The sequence below is a fragment of the Primulina tabacum genome, chromosome 18 (genome assembly GCF_025594145.1).
Source record: "Primulina tabacum isolate GXHZ01 chromosome 18, ASM2559414v2, whole genome shotgun sequence".
NCBI classification, from domain to species: Eukaryota; Viridiplantae; Streptophyta; class Magnoliopsida; order Lamiales; family Gesneriaceae; genus Primulina; species Primulina tabacum.
Window position 1 is genome coordinate 31,165,138 of NC_134567.1, and position 21,772 is coordinate 31,186,909.

The 21,772-nt window shown below is 31.9% G+C and overlaps 2 protein-coding genes across 5 annotated transcripts; both read right to left on the reverse strand.

Annotated features, from left to right (window-relative positions):
• Positions 1-1,442: 1,442 nt before the first annotated feature.
• LOC142532640 (tubby-like F-box protein 8) lies at positions 1,443-5,242 on the reverse strand. Of its 4 annotated transcripts, none has more exons than XM_075638975.1 (5): positions 5,108-5,242; positions 4,014-4,406; positions 3,842-3,929; positions 2,678-2,810; positions 1,443-2,319 (listed from the first exon to the last, which is right to left on the reverse strand). In XM_075638975.1, exons 2-5 carry the CDS (start codon positions 4,359-4,361, stop codon positions 1,608-1,610), a joined length of 1,281 nt encoding a protein of 426 aa, XP_075495090.1. In that variant the 5' UTR covers positions 4,362-4,406; positions 5,108-5,242; the 3' UTR covers positions 1,443-1,607. The 4 variants fall into 4 exon arrangements, with proteins under 4 accessions (XP_075495090.1, XP_075495088.1, XP_075495091.1 ...); XM_075638973.1 differs by having other exon boundaries at positions 5,018-5,227; XM_075638976.1 differs by having other exon boundaries at positions 5,081-5,224.
• A 5,043-nt stretch (positions 5,243-10,285) lies between these two features.
• Positions 10,286-13,380, reverse strand: LOC142532719 (trihelix transcription factor DF1-like). Its single transcript, XM_075639126.1, has 2 exons — positions 12,977-13,380; positions 10,286-12,363 (listed from the first exon to the last, which is right to left on the reverse strand). The coding sequence occupies exons 1-2, from the start codon at positions 13,249-13,251 to the stop codon at positions 10,824-10,826; spliced, it is 1,815 nt and encodes a 604-aa protein (XP_075495241.1). The 5' UTR covers positions 13,252-13,380; the 3' UTR covers positions 10,286-10,823.
• Between the last annotated feature and the right edge of the window lie 8,392 nt (positions 13,381-21,772).

Genomic DNA, 21,772 nt, shown 5'->3' on the forward strand with positions numbered 1-21,772 from the left:
ACATTGGTGCATTAATGGGTAATTATTAACACCAATTAATATTCATGCACCAATGTGGATATATAGATTATTAATCTTGACTGCCATGTCAGCATGAAAATTCATCGGTATTAATCTCATTAATTCACCTACCTTTTTTAAAAAAATGACAAAAAAGCCAAACGGCTCTTTTGAATATATATATATATATTTATTTATTCTTTTTTTGTTCTGAAAAATAAATCCTTCCAAAAAAGCCAACTGTTTTTCATTTTTTAATAATATTTTAATCAATATTGAAATTAAGTTATTTTTAAAATAATATACTATTTATTTTCAATAATATTTACTGGAAATTTTTAAACAAAATTAGAAAGATATTTAATTATTATAAAATAAAAAAATAAATAATTGGATAGTGAGACCCATAAATAATGCAGGTTGATATTAAATGAATGTGAGTGTGTATTAATAATGAGAAAGTGTTAATATAATGATTATGTGGCTCGCGGACCCCATACTTTTTGAAGAGATTGGAAGATTAATAACATGTATTAATGACTACGGACTGCGGATGCCTTTAGAAACTCACTAAAAGTTAAAATATACAAAGATGCCAAGAGTTAAATACATGGGTATGATACAAGAAAAACCAGAACCTAGTGTATTTTTTGTCCTGCCGGCCAACCATGCTGCCAGGTTTTCCCCCCTGGGTGGTCCATGTATTTTTTTAACTTCCAAACACGAAATTACCACGAAATTGAGGTTGGTTATCGAAAGTGCAACTTGTCATTTGAACCTAATAAAACAAAACAAAACAAAAATTTGTTGGCAAAAGAAATCTCTTCCATTTATATGATAAGAGAAGATAAGATAAGAAAACATGTTTTGGTCTTGGGGTATGAGAGAGTCTCAACTCAAGGTTGAATCATCAATCATCTACGGACATGGACAATGGAATAGAATCACACCACAAACACAACAGCATAGTAAGTGGTCCTTATGGTGTAGAGAGGCCACCAGGATTATTAGATGAAATTAACCAACCTATTTGGTTTGATATTTTTGTCACTTATTCTGAGATCAACCGACACAATTCTTGGATAACATTTTTTTACTACATTCACTGATCAATCCAACAAGTTTTTTTATTAAATGGACAGATTTCCTTGTATGAGGTGATATGCTGAGGCGAGGTACAGGACCGCTAATCCCTGCTCGCGTAAATCCTCCGACCACACAGTAATTACATGAGTTCAGAGATGAGGGGGGCAAAGCGAGACAAGAAGGATAAGGTAGTCGACTGACTTGAACTTGAGGAAGTAGCAAAACTCGTGGTTTCAGAAAAAAAAATACACATGAATTATCGAATTATTTTCCCATAACTCGGACAGCATGCTCTCATGCTGGAATTTGTAGCAAAATGGGAGTCGGCGGCTCATATCATGCATGCACCCCACAAGTGATAAAAAGAAATGCCTAATTAATATATTTTTAGTACATGCAAATACAACAGCATAATCTTACACGAGGTGCATATAAAATTCAACAATTCAAAAACTGAAGATTCGTATGCAAACATAAATCGCTAGCGTTTGGGCATTCAAGAAAATAACATTCTGCTACTTTTATTCACATGCCAGCTTGGTATCGAAGCTGCTTAAACAGATGGCAAAGGCCTGAAACGCAGATAAAGGGTACCGATAATCCATGGTGAACATATCTTTACCAACCTTACCAAATTGCAAAATGACCTTATCATGATCAAATTGGGTTGTTTGAGATGGTGTAGGTGCACCAGCAGCAGGTTGCGAGGCAGCGATAAGCTGGAAATTCTTGACAGAAGCAACAGTCACTCGCCCTCGGAAATTGAGGCACCAACACTGCAACTGTTCATGCCATCTCGGTGGTTTGTTCTTCAGAACCAAAGGTCTTTCTTTTGTGGCATCCTCGTCCACGTATGAACTGATGACCATGTCTGAAAACCTAGCACTACCAAATTCTGTGGAGCTACCCATTGATTTGGAAAAGGAAATACTCCTGAATGAATCATCTAGAGACCGGGGAAGGCGTTCGGGTTGACCAGGGACAGTAGCACCAGGCTCCAGTGCGGAAAGAGGGATAGAGTGCATGATACATTGCATTTTACGTGGGCCCCGCGTGCCTAGAACATTAAGTTCGTATATGATTTGAGCAATATAGTGACTTCCACTCGGGACTTTTGGAGAAACTTTCTTAGAGTGGAACCTACGGAAGGTATTATCAGGAGCGAGAATATTGGAGCTGTTGTATGGTGGCTGTGTATCGTATATCATGAACTTGGTACCAAGAAAATTTGACCTGAATTCAGAAGGAGCACAAACAAGTCAGTTCAACAACTAATAGGATCCCCACCACCTAACAAAGAAAGAAATGGCAGCAGTGCGCTTTGGTATATTGAACATATAAAGGTCTACCATGAAGTGCAAGCCAAGCAGAATGAAGATTCGTCTTCATTCATTTCCATGCTTCAGCGCATTGATGATTTCATTTCAATTACAAATAAACATGCAAAAACTATATATAACTCAAGGAGCGGTTATTCTCTCTAAATCCGGTTCTCCAAAACCTAAACTTTTCGACCAATTGAATACTCAATTCTAAAATCTGACATGCGGAAGTAGATCAAGATAATGTGACTGATAGGAAATATGCTCACCTAAGTTTTCCAATGTAACTGCGACTTGACCTTGATATTCTATCAGCATCCATTGAGATTACATACTCTGTACAAGTTGTTTTGCGATTCCGTTTTGCAGAAAGAAGGAATTTACCATTCTCTACGAGTAAAGCTGAAAAAAGAAATAGCATACTAATTTATTATTGAGTCCAGAAAAGAAATTCAAATAAGATGAAGCATTAATCAAGAGCATTTCAGCTAATCCATTTGAACTTCCGTATCACCTCATATTTATATAATATTCTTCCATCATATATTATCTTCGGCTGCGTTTTAAAGAAAGCTTTGGGAATTGATTTTAAATTTTTAATTCAAAACCACTCTAATTGCTAGGAAAAGTTTTAATTTTACCATTTCACCAAAACCTATAGGCAACGTCAATTGGCAGCAGAACGACTCAATATTTTCAATATTACAACCACTCAAACGTTATATTTCAATTGTTTTTCCTCAAGAACCATGGCAGCCCCAACAACCTACCCTCAATAATCAAGAGCATTTCAGATAATCGATTTTAACTTCCGTATCGCCTCATATTTATATAATATTCTTCAATCACATAGTATGTTTGGTTGCATTTTAAAGAAAGGTTTGGGGAATTGATTTTAAGTCTTTACTTCAATTCCACTCTAATTGCTTGGAAAAGTTTTAATTTCACCGTATCACCAAAACCTAGAGTCGATGGCAATTGGCAGCAGCGCAACAAATGTTTTCAATCTTACAACCCCCAAACACTATGTTTCAATTGCTTGTCCGCAAGAATAATGGCAGTCCCAACAACCTACTCTCAATAATTACAGCAACCCATGATTCATGTGAATCATATACTTGAACGTGAGTTGTCACCAACTTTAGAATCCTTTAGCAAATTAAATATTTCAACTTAAATAAGTTGTTTCTTGAACCAAAACAAGGTACTTTAAAATGAAGAAATAATTTCAATTATTCTTGATTCACTACTTAAATGGGAAAAAAAGGTTCAATCTAAACACAACCTTGGGTAACAGCAGAAAAATCATTCCAAAATTAATAGAAAAATAAAATAACTTTTTCATCTTGACAGAAGATAAGGTCAACAACAAACTGAGTCCAAGAACTCAACAGAACGAACACGGAAAGAGAAAATCAATGAGAAAAACTTGCCAGGGCTTAGACAAAGGAACAGATGGTAATTCAAATTCAACTTGTCTCTCTTAATAAAACATTGGACAGTTCCATCTCGCGGGCCAGGCTGCCAAAGGGAAAAAACAAGATGGTTTCAGAATATAAATGTCTAGCTTATCAGCCACTCGAGAAACAAGGGGGTGGAATTTACTTGTTTGAGAGACACGGGAAAGGTCAGTTTTCCACAAAGTTCGGGACTCTGAACGATTTCCAGGCACATCTGCCTCCACGATCTGCAGACAGCTGCACAGGCGACTACATGTCTCCGACCAGGCCAGGTACCCTCGCTCTCCTCCAACCTCTTAATCACGTCGCGAAGTAATTCTGGAGGAAGACCAGCCCAGCTGCTGCTCTGTATGACTACAGGCTGATCATGTAACTCGTGAACAGCACCATGAGACTTACCACGGTGATGACCAGCAAGCCGCACCTCAAAACCCCGTCTCGATAAGCTTCCAATACTATCCCTTAAGTCACGAGCTAGGCTACGAAATGACATTTATAGAAAGTAGCGACATCCACTAATTCTTCTATATAATTCTATCTGTATTTGAAGCGCAAAATTATGTGTTATCTTAAATTTGAGGTTTAAATACAAATTAGTTAAATCAGGAATTTATATTCTCGAAAACTATAAGTAATTTTAGTACTAAAAACCTTTCATCGTATCTTAACAGTAAGGAATAAAGAAGAACATGAAAAAGCATAAAGGAAGATTCCCACAAAAGAAGTTCCTCGCATGGGGCACAGTGACAGGAGTAGATCGAATCAGTTCTAAATCAAGATCAAGTTAGCCATGCTAAACCACGAACTCTTCATCATTTACAGAAATTTTCAGTAAAATTTAAAAAAGAAACACTTAAATTTCACATTTTAACCCCAAAAAAAACTGATCCTGATCTTTCACCCAAAAAAGGGGGGAAAGAAACACCCAAAGCTTTGCCTGATTGGGAGAGAGAATTAATTTGCAGAAAACGAAATACCAAAGATTAATAGTTTCAAAGTTAGAATAATTACACTAAACTAAAAATCAACAAAGACTAGACCTTAAATCTATCCTCCTCATGCTTCAAGGCAATTTTACAGAATCAACACATGAATTTCAGGTAAAAAATCAAGAAACATAGCCACCCACTTAACATTTCACGCACAAACCTATCAGAATTGTGAAGAATATAAACACCATAAATCGGAGCCCAAAAACGGAAAAGGTGCTACAATCCAGTCTCACTTTGGGGGCCTAACCTGGCGACGAAGGCAGTTGGCCTGTGTCGATTATGACTAATGGTTGGCTATGTCTGTATGTATGTATCTCTCTCTCTCTCTTATATCGACGGTGCCGAATCCACGCCCCATTTAAGTCGGCCTCACGGGCTAATCTGTCTGCTTATTTTATATATAATTATTTTTTTAATCTAATGATGTTATTTTTTTTCTAATATAAGTAAAAATACTATGAAACGCGTAGTTTGAAATTGCATTAGAAAATAATTATTACGTATATTATGTAATTTGGAAAATATGGGCGAAATATCATTGATATATTTAAATTATCGATTCGACGGAGAATGTGCTATATTTATAGGTTTCAACTACTACGCAAACGTAACGCGTAATTTAATCCCACGAGGATAAGATAAAATAATATTTTTGAGATAATAATTTAGATTTCGGAGAAATTTATATGATAATTTTCCGATAAGAACGTTTTAATAGAATTTAGTTAATGTTTTGACTTGGGTGCTCAAAGGCAATCTAGTGGGTTTAGCATCTCAACCTTTCCCATGCCCAAAAGCGTAAATGAAATACGATAAATGTTATTCAGTTAGCTTATACGTAGAATTAAATTCAGTACACGTGTGATTTGGCTACTTAATCATTTAATTAACACAATGACGGATATAAAAAATTCATGTGTACTTTTTCAAATTTTGACAGGGACAAACGTGCAGTACATGATAAATGAATAAGTTTTTCGTGAGCCGGTTTCACATATAGAATATATGTCTCACAAAATTATCTATAGCGAAAAGTTCATGCTTAAAAATTTTTAATATAAAAAAAAATTGACCCTAATTTATTGGAACTAATCGTTTATTTGGCATACTAATGACAATTGGTCTTTATCTGATTCTAACACCCCCAAAATTGGTGCACATCCTAAATATTGCACAAATTAAATCTACCATTTACCAAATTACTATACTTTTGAGTTAAAATACAAACAAATTAGTCCAATGATAAATTATTGATACCATCTAAGAAATGTGTGGTACATTATATTATTTAGAAATATACTTAAAAATTAAACAAGTGGTGGACAGCCCTCCATCTCAAATAATGACTCTTAACATAATTAATTAAAAGAAACATATGTCACCAAATTTAATGTTAGGCAGACTACTCTACTGCATGAAAATTATGGTAACCAATCCCTTCAAGCAAAAGGATATATTTAATCAACTCACCTAATTAACATTATGAAGATACACTAATTATAAATTAATACGATTCCATTTGTTACAAATCGTAGCTTGCGAGTTAACATTTTAGTGTCGTACATCAGATTACCTCATCTCTTAGTTTTTAATCTTGTAATTAATCGATATTATCAATTGAAGTGTGGATTAATTACGTCAAAAAAATATTTATAATCTTCCATCCTAATTTGGAGAGAAATGTCGTGTCATTTTGTGCCATTTAAGGTAGTGTTTGTCTTGCTAGGCTCAAGGAATTTAAATAGTTTTATTTTATTGCCAATTGTGTTTATTAAATAAAGAAATGGGAAACTCTTGAGAAATAACTTTGATCGACAAAAACCCTCCTTCCTTGAGTGTATTCAAATTTAATCGAGAGAGTTATTTTTAATAATGGCAAAAACTTGTGTGAGACGGTCACACGGGTCGTATTTTGTGAGACATATATCTTATTTGAATCATCCATGAAAAAATATTGTTTTTTATGCTAATAGTATTACTTTTTATTGTGAATATCAGTAGGTTGACCCGTCTCACAGATAAAGATTCGTGAGACCGTCTCACAAAAGACATACTCATTAATAATTTCTCGAAATTGTGATGATTTGTTGCAAAGCTTTAATTTGTTAGTGCGTGAAGTAATGTGGGTTCCAAATGGGCTAAGCTTTTAATGTTCAGACATTTGGTGGGCTTTTATTTGGGCTTCTGTGTTATACCTCTTTAAAAAAAACCCTAAAATTAGTTTTTTTTTTTAAAAAAAAAATTTATTTGTTCCAGAGATTTAAAACTTGATTGGTGCTCACAATTACCATGAAAATTCTCGTTTTTAAGAACAATGATTTTCAGTCAAAAACAATGGGGAAAAGTCTGATGAGAAATCCAATTTTAAGCTATATATATTTTTTTAAAAAAAACCAATTTTAATTTAAAAAAATAATTAATTTTTGGTAAGTCCTATAGATATGATTTGACTATTATTATAGTAATTGGTGTCAAATGTGCAGAGTTTTAAAGAGATAGCAATAATTAACCAATAATGTCACACCAATCACTTCGAATTTAGTTATTTGGAAATTTAATTAATCATTACAGTAATTTTGTTCAGTTGATAATTATCATGCATATATTTTATTAAAAAAAATAACAAAATTTGCCATGTTACAAGTCAAGTTAATCGTTGCACTTCTACATAAAGAAACTCGTCAATTAATAATGATGGATTTTACCATAATCTTAAATCGAAATATGGTCCTCATAAATAATCATCATATTTTATTTTCCTTCCAATCATTATTTTCACACGAACATCGACACCCCAATATTAATGCTTTATATAATAAATATATATATAAATATATGTTACACTTTAATTATAATTTCTTAATTCAGCAGCTTTTATCTTCTTCTTTTTCCATATAAACTATATATGGAAAAAATAGTTAATTACTCGAAGAAGACATAAAATATTGTAACTGAGAGAGTAAAAAAATTTTCCATCGACCAAAATTTTATATTGAAATATGAAACAATTATGTCTATTTAATTTTGAAAAGATTTGGACCACAAAAATAGTGAGCCCACTATTTAATAAACGTCATATCAATGCTGCAATAATAAAATGGAAAGAATAATGGGGCATTTCCAAAAGTCAAATTATATGGACCAAGGTGAAAGATGTAGTAAATTATTTTTTTTTTCAATTTCTTAATAATTATTATACATTCACTCCTCATTATACAAGTTGCTTGGAAGTTGAAGAAATACTTCTCGTATTACAACTACAAATCGAACTTAATTAAATATAATTTAAACCAAGAAAAAAACATTATAACCCATATTATTATATATTTATTTTTATAAGAAATATATAAATAAATAAATTTAATTTGGCAATAGAAAAAAACATAGGGATTGAAAATGGATGGGAGTGAAAAGACAGTTTGGGAACTAATTAATATGGTGGGATATTATTATAATTTGTTTCAGTGAGATACGTTAGTGCAAATGAATTAATGTTGATTGTATGCATGACATATTTAGATGCTGAGAGCTCATTTCTGTAGGGGCTGGCAATGGGGAAATTTCCATATTTTTTTTTGGAGTTACAATATTTTAATTACTTCTTATTTGTTTGGAGTTAAAATAACATTTTTGGCTATGGCCAAAAATCAAATTTTTCATCCTTACAATGTCAGCCACTATATACAATCTGTATACATTTATGTGAGCATCGATGAAGTTATATTGGCCTATTATATATACTTTATCTAAAAAATAATAATACAAAATCAGATGTCTCTTTCTCTCTTTTTTTGTTGTTGTTGAAAGAATATGATATATAGAATTTTTAAATTCACATTGATATTTTTGTACAGTGTGTGAAGGTATCTCATAATTCCATTTCTACACCTCCACCACTCACCCAAATTGACTTGTCATCCAACAACTAGCTAAAATTAAATGTTGATACTTCTTCAATTAACCTAGAGATTATGTCAAAATGGAGCAAAGTCCATTCATGGAATATATACGCACCACACTTGAAAATGGCCAAGAATTTTTTAGGGACGTAAAATAAAATTTCAATATTATATATATATATATATATATATATATATATATATATATATTGAAAAATAAATAAATTAAAAAATATATACCTGGTCGTAAAAGGCATCACATGATGAATCTATAATATAGCGATAAATAAAATAAAATAAAATGTATCCTTTCACGACATTGATCATGATATTTTTCATCCTTACAACGTCAGCCATTTTTTTTAAAAAAAAAAAGTCAATGGCAATTTACGGTATCATTTAATTCCAATAAATATATATTATTGAATTGATTTTAACAGTTAATTAATAAAAATGTGTCAGGGTGCAAACTCTGATAATTCAAAAGCAGTAAATACCAAATCATGCCTCAAGTAATAAACTAGAAAATAAGGAATTCAGACATTTCACATGGGAAATGTCTCGTATTGTACCACTCATATTTATTGTATTCCTAAGGTATCTTCAGAATTCCATTGAATTCCGTGTTTTTTCAAAATTTATTTCGGTCCTAGCTTGTGAAGCTTTAATTCAAAATTCTTGATTAATAAAACTACCGAATGATATATATGAATTTTTTTTTCATTATAATTATAAATATTATCTTCCTTCTGATTTAATAGTTGTTGCATTTTTTTATAATATATATGATCAAAATTTAAATTTATGATTCAATTTTTTGATTATTTAAAAATGTTAACGCAAATGGATTCTTGATTATATGTAGTTCACAAGGGAAAATATTAAGATAAATTAACTCGTGAATTGTTCGGAATAATTATACTATAAATTAATTTGGTCAAGTTGATCAATTCGTAATAAATTAACTTACGTGTATATGATGTATTTTAGAATACCATTTCCTTTTCGTATAAAACATTATTTTAAAACTGAAACCAAATTAATGAAAGAGCCAGAATATAATTAAAGATATATATAATTCCATTCTCTCTTTTGGCATTTTTAAGGCTTACTACACGAAAGCTTTGTTCTTCAAGATATTAGGGTTTCGTACCATCTGCTTTATCTATTTGTTAATTCAACAAGTTTGGCATGACCTAAGACGTACACACAATCTACGTCTCAAATTTTCATTCTCGCATTTGTACTTTTTTCACTTTCGATATGAATAAATATAAATACATGTGTATACGTGTATGTATATTTAATTTTTTTAATTTTATTTTTTCTTGTAATGGAAAGAAAGTACGTGTAAAATGAGGATGGAGCTAGGAGTTTTGAATGGCACAGCTGCCTACAAAAAAACATGAAATGTAAGTGAGTATAGGAATTTTGCTTTCGTCCCACGTAATTCGGAATATTTTTATATTAAACTCTTAAAATTGTTAATTAATAATAAATTGATGTGAAAAGTGAAAAGACTAATCTGAATAAATATTTTAACCTTATTGAGAGAATAATTTTGGCAATCGTGGAGCAATTCTTTGCACATTTAATCTCATCAATGAAAACAATAAAAATACGTAATGTTTGACATTTACACTCATAAAAAAATAAAATGAAAAAAAGAAAGAAAAATGATGAAAAATATACAATATTATCCTTATCTCCCTAATGGTTCTTTGGATTGAAAGCTCTCAAATTTTTTCCACCCGTTTCCCTCATTTTATTTATCTCCAAAATAATAAATAAATTATAAACATTAAACTTATCTCAAAAAATTAACTCCTGTGATAATAACCTTACAAAAACAGCGCCCCGACATGTTTTCCCCGTAATTTTACATTTTCACCGCCGCCCCCCGACCCCATCGGACTGCCAGCCGGTTTTTTATCACGCCACCTCTGATGCCTCCTGCAATTCTACCCCACCGCATTTCTATTTTCGCAGCCACTTGACTTCCTCTTTTGATACCCAAAAGCTAACCCCTCCTCTTCCCTTCCATCCGTAAATTAAATCTTCACTTCATTCTGTCGTGTTTGTCATTGAAGATGACTGCTTGTTTGTGACTATTTCATAGCCTCCTGCATCTTCTTCATCTTCATCATCTATATCGTCGTCTTCTTCGTTATTCTCGCTTTCGTTATCTTGATCCTGATCATGCAAGGTCATGAGGTCTTGATGCTGTTGATTTGGATTCGGCCATTGCTGTTCAGGCCGGGCCATTATTGGCACCATTGGGTTGTCTTGCTTCGTGGTGTACTCGAGATTGAATGAGGGGTTATCGTTCTTGTTTTTCTCTCTATGTAAAGCTTCGAGCTGGTGGAAATATGGGCATGTCTTGGAGTCTTCGGGTCTCTTCTTGCTGCTTTCCTTTACTTTCTTGTAATACTTGTTAATATTCTCCCATTTCTCTTTACATCGCTTAGAGCTTCGGTTGTATCCCATTTTCACCATGCCGGCGGATATTTCTTCCCAAAGGGGTCCCTTCGGCCCATTTTCCTGGTATTTAAGATCGAGATTGGTTCGGAGTTTGATCAGTGCTTCAATTTCCGTCTTCGGCCAGCGTGAGGAGCTCGCGGGCATGAAACTTTCGCTCCCGCCGTTGTCTTTTTTTGACGTGTTCAAGATTTTTGTGGGGGTAACGGTAACTACCGGTTGTGTTGGTGGTGCTGGTGGTGGAGGGAGAGTGGATTGTTGCGGCGGAGGTGGCGATGGTGCGGGTTGACGAGGTGAGGGTTGAGGATGCACAGCTTGTGATGCTGGTGTGATATTACTACTAATATTTGGGATTTGTAAATTGTGCTGCTCGCTTACCTTTTGCAAGAATGCGATAACCGCCGCGTCTTTGGCAGCGGCGATGGATCTCTCCTGAACCATAAGATCGTGTTCTCGATTCATTCTTGCTGTTTCTTGAATTCTCCACGCCTCCTCTCTCGCCATACGATCCCTTTCCCGTTTCTCCAATGTTTCCAAAAATTTCTTCTGCAACTCCTCCTGCTTGTGCACCACTTCTTTCATCAAACTCTCGACGAAATCCTTCCATTTCCTCTTCTTCCCCCGCCGCCTCTGTATATCCTCGTCGGAAGAAGTTGACGAAGAGGAAGAATTTGAGAGCAGACTCGTCAAAATATGATGATCGTGAGAGGATTGAAAAGGGTGAGCTTGATGAAGATTTGAAGTATTTATTGATGGTTGAAATGGAGGAGTATTATTTATGGGATTGTTGGAAGTTTGTATAGCTGTGTTTGGTGGCAGCATACTTAAAGGGTTTGGACTAATGGATGTAACAGTACCAACATGTGATGGCATTGGAAAATTGACAGCAATAGGTGGCGGTGCTGTCATTACCGTGGTGGCCGGAGGCTGAGTCCTGGGCGGAGGAGGGGTGAAGGGAAGCGGCGGACTGGTTTCCAACGCCTGTAATTGATCGAAAAAACGATAAGTTTTCCCGTCCGGCTTGGATGCTCGGCCGTCTTTTGTTCTTTTATGATACTTATAAACGTTCTCGAATTTTTCTTTACATTTCTTGGCACTTCGATAAAATCCAAGCTCCGCCATTTTCCTGATAACAACAGATGTAGAAATTTAATAGATAATACCATTCCTCCATTTGTGTTCTCAAGATCGTATTCTTGAATTATCTTTAATTAATAGAAGGATGGTGGAATAGTGATTTATTACGTAAAATAAACACAATGAATTATAAAGTAACTCCACTGATAATTAAAAATATGTATAATACATAGATGAAGAGAAATCAAGATTTCCAAGCGGTGGAGAAACCCAACTGAATTTTTCGAACACAGATTTCCAATGCTTCCAAATTTATAATTCATCAGATCATGATCTGAATTCTTCTTCACTTGAGAAGAAGAGATCAATTCAAGTTGAAGAATACGATCCATATATTCGTTTTCACTTCTTTTTTAAAAAAGAAAATATTTATCAAAAACGAAGAGCAAAAACCTGGAAAAAAATAATGAACTCCGCTAAGAGCTGCTATATTCATGTGAAATGAGCTGAGGGACAAAGACCCTTTTAATAAAATTAACAAAAAATTTCAATGAAAACTATGATCCAGATTCGCCATTATTGCTGAAAAGTCAGAAATCTAGATTGGGTTACACTGCAGCGGTACCCGTAATCGTGAATAAATCAAGTTTCGACAAATTTACCTGGAAACTTCATCCCATAATGGACCTTTGAGACTGGAGTCTCGAAAAGTAACATCCATATCAGAACGAATTTTCAGCAAAGCCAAAGTTTCTTGCCTCGGCCACCGGTTTCCACCGCCTCCCCCGCCACTTCTCTCACTATCCTCCAAACTCCCACCAGGAATCGAGCTGGATGCGCCAACCTCACTGCTGCCACCACTAGCTCCACCACCCTCGAGCGCATCTGCCGCCGCAGCGCCGTCACCGGACACGAGGCCAGAAACGCCAAGCATCATGTAGAGGAGTCTCTTTCCAGCTAGCTAGCAATTACCAGCCGGAAAATAATAATAAAAAATATATCACCAAAATGGGTGAATTCTATGCGTTTTATCAAGATGGGTGTGGTTAATTTATTTAATTTATTTATTTCGGTGGGATCTGCCTGTCGATCTCACGCCCCTTAAATATATATTTTTCTTTCAAAAAAAGAAAAGAAACTGAGGAATCTTTATCATTTTCTTCCTTGCCCTCTCGCTTTGGTTAAAGAAAACTTTTACTTCATATACTTACCCTCCATCAGTAACAAGATAAAAAAAAATCTGCATGCATACAATTACAACCGTTTTCCTACATGATATTAATATACTAACACCTACAAACCTTGTATACGTATAGGTGTATGTATACTGTATACAGTAAATGGGGAGGGCTAAATATAGTTAAAAGCCGGCCCATGTAGGTCACCTTTGCTTTTTTTAAGTTTTGGATTTCAGTGGTTGTTTTAGCTTACACTTGTGGGTATTTTACCAAATTACTATACGGCCCCTCGCCTTTGGTAATTCACATTTTCCAAATAAATACTTGGAGAAATTTGGTTCACGTGTTCTTTTTTAAAGCTAAAAACTTTTATTTTCTGTATTTTGGATAAATCGTATTTAAGATTTCTGTTGAGAGTGACTTCTTACTTTTTATTATTTTATTTCTCTCGTATTTTCCAAAATTTGTCGACATATATATATATATATATTGATGCTACAATTTACAAATAAAACATCGAAATGCCGTGGAGGCAAATAATTAGATCATTTATTTCGTTTAGTAGACATCAATCATTTCTAGATTTTGCTCAAATAAATTTCCGCCAAGTAAATATTTTGGTCGACATTTTCCCTTCTCGGGTTTTAATCACTCGATATCGGGGGATTTTCTTGGACAGACTGGACTGTTTCCTTTGTTTTCTTATGACCATAATGCCATTACTGAATTGTTGCGTATAATTTATTAGGGGTGGGCACAGCAATTTCGAACACACACACACACCCATATGTATATTAACTATTATATATATTCGAAGGGGTGGGGAGCGTGGAGGATACGGTGGTTGTGCCGCCACGTCGGGCGAAAGAATTGAGGGCGACATTTGCAATTTGACAAACTTTATTGTAAATCAGATTTTTGGGTTAAAAATAGATCATCAGTTTATTAAATTGATTTTAAAAAAAATAAGAGAGAGAGGGGGGGGGGGGGGGTGGGGGGGGGGGGGTGCTGTGGGATCCATGGAGTTGAATTGATATAGTTAGATGTAGGCCATATTATTAGCCAAAAGTCATTTATGAATATTGTCCAATTCCGTTAGGTTTTGAAACCTAACCATCATAAATAGAATGCCTTTTCCTTTTCAACTTCTTTCCTTGCATGAAGAATGAATCATATGGATGTCTTTCAACTCTCCAAACTTTTTAGTTAAATTAAATGAAATCTCCAATGATAAATGTCAACTCATATTTTCTTTTTCACTTTTCAAAATGTAGACAAATGGTTTAAGTTAATTTCCCATTGCAAATTAAAATTAACATTACAGATTATTGTAAATTAAGTATTTATTAATCAAGTCTTGTTCGACCTTTTCTGGGAAACTACTCTGCGCCCGTCTTTATGAACATATTACCCCAAACTCAATTATTAAATTAGAGGGTTGAGTATGATTGATATTTCAAAATTTGGATTACTTCAATTTTCTATGGTGACAATTTTATTTTATTTTATTTTATTTTATTTTTTATTTTTTAAAGAAAGATAACTGAGTAATGGACCATCTCATAAATAATTCCAAAAAGTGGACCCGGCAACCATTAAATGCACAAATCAAGTATAACTATGATACATTTGGTTATGGTTTCAAAATAAAATGTGTTTTTTCATAAATTTGTTTGGTTATACATTTTAAAAAGTACATTTTTTTTTAAATCGTAGGTAATGTCACGCGATATCATAATGTAATTGGTTTATTCACTTTTTTTTGAAAAAAATTATTAGCAATTTTACTTTTTCGAATTTAATATGCAATTTCTTAAAACTTTAAATTCTCTCTTTTTGATGAATATTTTTTCGTAGGGTTATTTTTTCTTGAATTTGATTCATAGTGTTGGAATCGATCAATTAGAAGACATCCTCACCAAGTTATCGTTGCGTAAACGAGCCATACAAGAAAAGAAAATAGGAATCTTGGTTTTCATTACATCAAATATAAGTTAGGATCTAGAAATTTTAGTTTGATCTCTCTGTTTTACTTTTTTTTTTTTTTTTTTTTTATCATTTCAGATACATGATATTTTTTGAATCCAAATATATAAAAATCGTTGAAATTGTAGCATAGATTTACGAGTTTCTGGTATAAATGAATTTTAATTTAGTATATTATTTAACTTCATATGTGATACACAAAAAATTAAAACAATAAATGTATGTATAAATCGTTTAGATAATAGCACAAATATACAAATTTTAATTATCAACCGAATCAAATTAGGTATGTAATTTATAATTTTTAAGTATAAAATGGTAACTCTGTTTTGGGACAACGATATATAGATTGTTGAAAATTAGGTATAAATATGTACAATTCAAGTACCAAATGACTTAAATTGAATATATAAAATGTAATATTTGGATTTTTAAGTTTACATATTTGAAATAAAAAATATGTCAAATCAAAGAATTAAAAACTAAGTTTTCCGATATCATAACTTATAATCCGACTTAAGGTACTGAATCTCAATCAACACAAAGAAAATTGCCATCGTTTATTGTGAGGGGATAAAATGGTCAAATCACAGAAACAACAATACAGCATGGTTCAAGATATACGCAGGGGCATAATGGTAAAAGAGCATGCGAATGATAAGAGGTGGAGAAGAGAGGTAGGTAAACCTCAATGGCACAAATGGGCACCCCCAAACATTTTTGAGATGAATCGTACGTAATTATTCATCATCACAGTTAGATTATTTCCATTATTTTTCCACTATACATATATAAATTTTATGTTTAAATATATACAGATTAATCAATTTTATCAGGGAAAATATATTTTTTAAGATTTTAATGTACAAAAGTTTAATTAATTTGATCATTATATTTAGTCATCTACAATGTATACATATATAAATAACACTGCAAATCAATATTATTTAATAAAATAATTGTGTATAATCAATCAATATCTTTTTATTTATATTATTATTGGAATACGTTAGATATGATATACGTATGTATATTTGCTGGGAAAAAATATCATTTACTCGCTATTTATATTATATAAAATATGTGCTTAGCTGGCTGTGGGCTTCTTTAATTTTAAGAGATGCTCCCCACTTGCGTCCGAATTTACGGGTTTTGTATAAGTCATTGTTTCACTGTCACATAATGACACACCTTTGTACACACACATTCATTTCAAAAACTTATAATAAATATAAATTATCCTTATTTTTAATTAATAGCTATTATTGGTGTTGCGTGTATAAAATAATCAATAATAATTTTTAAGCCTTTATTAATATTAAAAACAGGCAATTATTTCACCTTTAGTTTTAATCTAAATAAAATTTTTAAACGTTATACGAATGAATGAATGATATTTCGATCTCAAACTGGTTTTCTTCTAAATGGAAAAATATTTCAGTCGTGATTTTATGTTAACATTTTGAATGTTGAATTTAGTGAATGATATTTTTGGAGACAAAATAATTTATTAATAATAATAATAGAATCGGAGCTAGAAAAATTATAAGATTAAAAATGTGAAACTTATTTAATTTTGAGGAACAAAAAATAGGGTATATGTATAATTTTTGTAGGTCCTGAATTCCCAACTGTTACATGCTAATCGCTAGTGGATCACGTGGCACGACCAAATTAAGAATATGACTGCTTTGTAAATAATTGTAAAATTGGGGCACAAAGAATAACAAAAAGAAAAGCTTAAAAGTCAAATTACAGAAAAGGTTAGGGAATAAGTAAATTATTAATCATCATATTTATGTGTGTGTGTGTGTGTGTGTGTGTGTGTGTGTGTGTGTGTGTGTTATATCGCTCCACATAAATCGTAGCACTGTGCATGATTGTGTCGTACGCTATTTTATTGTAGAGGGAGACAGCAAAGAAATTGATGATCCCAAAATATAATATTTTAATTTCCAAGAGTATTATTTTATATTATATTTTATTTGTGTTATTAGTTTATTTGATTTGAAACATGAATGAATTTGCTTTAAATCTCAAAATCAAACTTATTTTTGAATTTAGTCTCTGTCTGGAACAATATAGATTATTGCAATGAAACAATATTCATTTTTGTATTCAGCTCATGAGAGTGAGGAGCGGATTAAGAGACTTTTCAATATATATATATATATATATATATATATATATATATATATATATAATTGTAAAAGAGTATATTTAATGTGTTAAATATTTGACAATAATTAAGGTGTAAAATTTAAATTTCACTATATATTTACAAATATATTATACAAATCAACCATGCCTTTGCTTCGTGGAATGTGGCACTTAATCTTCAAATATATTTGCTCGTGTTGGTTTGATTGATTATTATTATTTATTTTATGTCGTGAGAACCTACTACCGCTACTCTTATGAGTGTATTATATAAATCTTTAGATTAACTCGATAGTCTACAAATTACGCTAGTCAAATAAATTGTAATCAATAAATCACGCGTGACAAGCTCGTTCGAAATGTGTTGTAGGGAGAATCTAATTTCCGACAATCAGTCAAATGCTCACTCATTTCACCAACTTGGACACCTGATTGGAGGTTTTTTTTTATTATAATTATTACAATGGGAGCTGAAGGTTTTTCCATTAATTGCGAGATCAATATAATGTCTTTACATTATTGAATTTTTTAAAATTCATTACACCACTAAGAAAGTTCTTGTAAATACTTTTAAAAATGATTATGAATTTTTCTGTCATAAAATTTTACAAAGAGCCCGTTTGGTATCAAAAATTTTTTGATTAAAAAAATACTTTTTTAAGTTGGCTTTTAAAAGTGCTTTTCTAAGTAAAAGTTGTGTTAATATTCTGTTTAGATGAATAGATAAAAAGCATTTTTTTAATTGTATCTTCTTATACCAAACAGGCAGAAATCTGTTAAAAAAAATAGTTTATACTATTATTTTTAAATATTTACAAACACTACCTAAAAATATTAAGACATGCTTTTTTTTTATTGACACGGAGTTATCGTCGTATTACTTATGAGTAAAGTGAGAATATTACATCTCAATATATATGAGGTTCACAAAAACTGTTTTGATACAGTCACACGATTTGTCAGAAAAATCTACTATTTGAGTCACTCATGAAAAAAATATTATTTTTTATGTCAAAAAAATTCTTATCAATCGTAAATATAAACATGATTATTTGTCTCACAGTAAACCTATATTAAGGTAGTAGGGATGTAATCGAGCCGAGTCGAGCCGAGCCGAACTATTGAATGTTTGAGCTTGTTTCGTTTATAATCGAGCAGAGCTCAAGCTTTATTTAACGAATATATGCATGGCTCACGAGCTTATTCAAGCCTTTATCGAGCCTAAACAAGCTTAATAAATATGAATTATACATTTAAATTTTCATTAAATTAAATAAAAAGTAAATTATATATTTAAAAAAAATATATTATTCTTATTAAAATTTGTAAATTTATTATAATAAATAAATTTAATAGATTTTTCTATATATTTCATAAATAATATGTAAAATCAATAAATCAAATATCAAAAATATTATTTTTTCATCTAAAAGATTACTCATGAACTTACCAACGAACATGTTCACGAGCCAACGAGCCGAATACTGTAAAGCTTGAGTTTGGTTTGTTTATCTTAACGAGCCTCATTAAACGAGCTTTTATCGAATCGAGCTTCGAATAGCTCACAAACGGTTTGGTTCGTCTACATCCCTGTAAGGTAGGTTAAGTTGATCAATTGATGCCATTGATTATTTAGAAAGCTGGACATTATAAATGTACAACTTAAAAATGATTGATGGAAGTTGGACATTTAAAAATGGGCAGCACCTATGTTAATTAATTATTAGTATTTTTACATTATTAGATTATGTGAATTGGAAATATCAGCAGAGTATCACTTGCTTGATTGCATCTGAATAAAAAAATATAGTATATTTTTTCACACTGTAAACTATAGTATTACATTTATTTAACTAGTTAATTAATGTGGCAGTTACCTGCAACTATAATTAATTAATTATCTGGGGTACTAAAAGTTATTTGCATTAATATGTAATTTATAGTTTGAAAATGTACTTTTTTCTGGTTATAAATTATGCGAATCCAACGTTAAATTATTCTATACAACATGTACAAGGCCCGCCACATAAAAAGTTCATTTAATCATTTCTCTCCATTCTTTAAAAAAAACATAAACTTTTCTTTCTTTCTTTTGATTTTTTAATATATAATTTGTACTCTGAACATGTTAAAATAACGCAATCCACGTAGTATAAACTATAAAGGCAGTCTTTATATATATATATACATATATACATACATACATATATATATATATATATATATATATATTCCCAGTAAATGGGCACAAATAAATGTGTATATGTAACATGTCACATGCAAAGAGTATCAACAGTGGAGTAAGCTAATAATTATCAACTATTACATCCGAAGTAGAAAAAAAATATATCCATACGGCCAAATTATTTCTTGTCTCAATGGTGGACCTACGAAGGTTGAAAACCATTCAAATTTTTTTATGTATAATTCTTTTTAAACAATATAAATTCTGTCTATTTCAGTATTTAATTTACATAATGTAGGATCGAGTGCGTACCGCTTTATCAAAAACTATAGTTAGTGGTAATGGTGCAATTCAAATATTTTAAAACACACAGCAGCTCAAGCACCACGGTTCGATCGCTCTATCAAGCAGGGACAATTATTGCACCCAACATATAAGATAATTTCGTTTAGCCGATAATCCGTCATTAGAGATGAATAAACGAATGTGAATTCATCTCGATCCAAGTCAAGTGTGGAATATATATATGTTTTTTAATTTTTGAAAAATGAAATCTTGAAGTTCTTGATGTATTTTTTTGAATGGGGGATTCATTAATGAGAGTCTCAACAATAAGTAATCAATAAATAGTAGAGTTTGTGACATGTACCAATATGAGTTGTCTGGACCTAAAACTAATTGGTGGCCAATAGTACAAAAAGTTACATATACACACAAAGAAAGGTTTAATTGAACATGGTAGGCATGTGAATATAGACATAAATCATGTGGATTTACCCTTTCATTTTATCTGGCATCAGCTAAGCAACAACCAATTGGATTCTTCCATTCTTTTATTTATTATACTCTTTTTCCATACTTAATCTCCCATAATAAATAATATTTGATATGCATCAAATTACAATTTTTTTAATGAAATTCCTATTAACCTGTAAAATTTAATATATTTAATTAGAAATGTGTGTTCTCGGTGCATGCCAACACTTTTTATGACGTCACTTTTAGCCCAGATATTATAAATTCCCATCACAATTTTTTTTGAACTAGTTGGTGTCATGCATCAAAGTAACAATAAATGTGAGACGATATTTTGATTTCTAGGAAATAAATGACGTCGAACACGAAATCAAAGCATGACATTTTCGAATAATATAAAAAAAAATTCCTATATATATGTGGATGAGTCGGTGTAATTAGGAAACAAAGCATGTGGGGGTGACCTAATTGTGCACACTTAAGTGGCAATTTGAAGGTGAAGCTTTTACGTGAGACACACACGTAAATGACAAATTTGTAAAAAAAAATGCAACTAAATCAGAGAGTTAATACCAAAACATGGGGGCATGTGAATAAACCACTTGCAATTGTGGGTTATAACCCATTTCGGACCCTCATCTTTTAACAGATTTGCTTAACTAAATTAGGTTAGTATTAATCAAAACTATATCACAAATCCGATCAATCAAAGTCGTATATAAAAAATATATATTCAAGAAATGTATGTAACTTAGGAAAGGGAGCGTAGACGTGTTAGGGACAAGAAAACTCCACAAAGAGCTCATAATAAAAAAAGGAACAAAGTGAAATTAAAATAATAAAAACAAAAATTTGTGTGAGACGGTCTCACAGGTCGTATTTTGTGAGACATATATATTATTTGAGTTATCCATGAAAAATATTTCTTTTTATGCTAAGAGTATTAATTTTTATTTGTGAATATTGATAGGATTGACCCGATTCGTGAGACTGTATCACAAGAAACCTACTCAATAATAAAATAAAGAAAAAAAAAAGAATTTCAATTAATGTAAACGACGAGTGCTATAAAAAGGGTTACTGTTTTGGGCCCCATATGGGCCAAAGTTGAGCACTCCAAAAGCCCAATTTCAGCACTACGTAAATCCCCATGTGCAGCCCACCAATGAGACGGCTGAAATTAAACAAATATT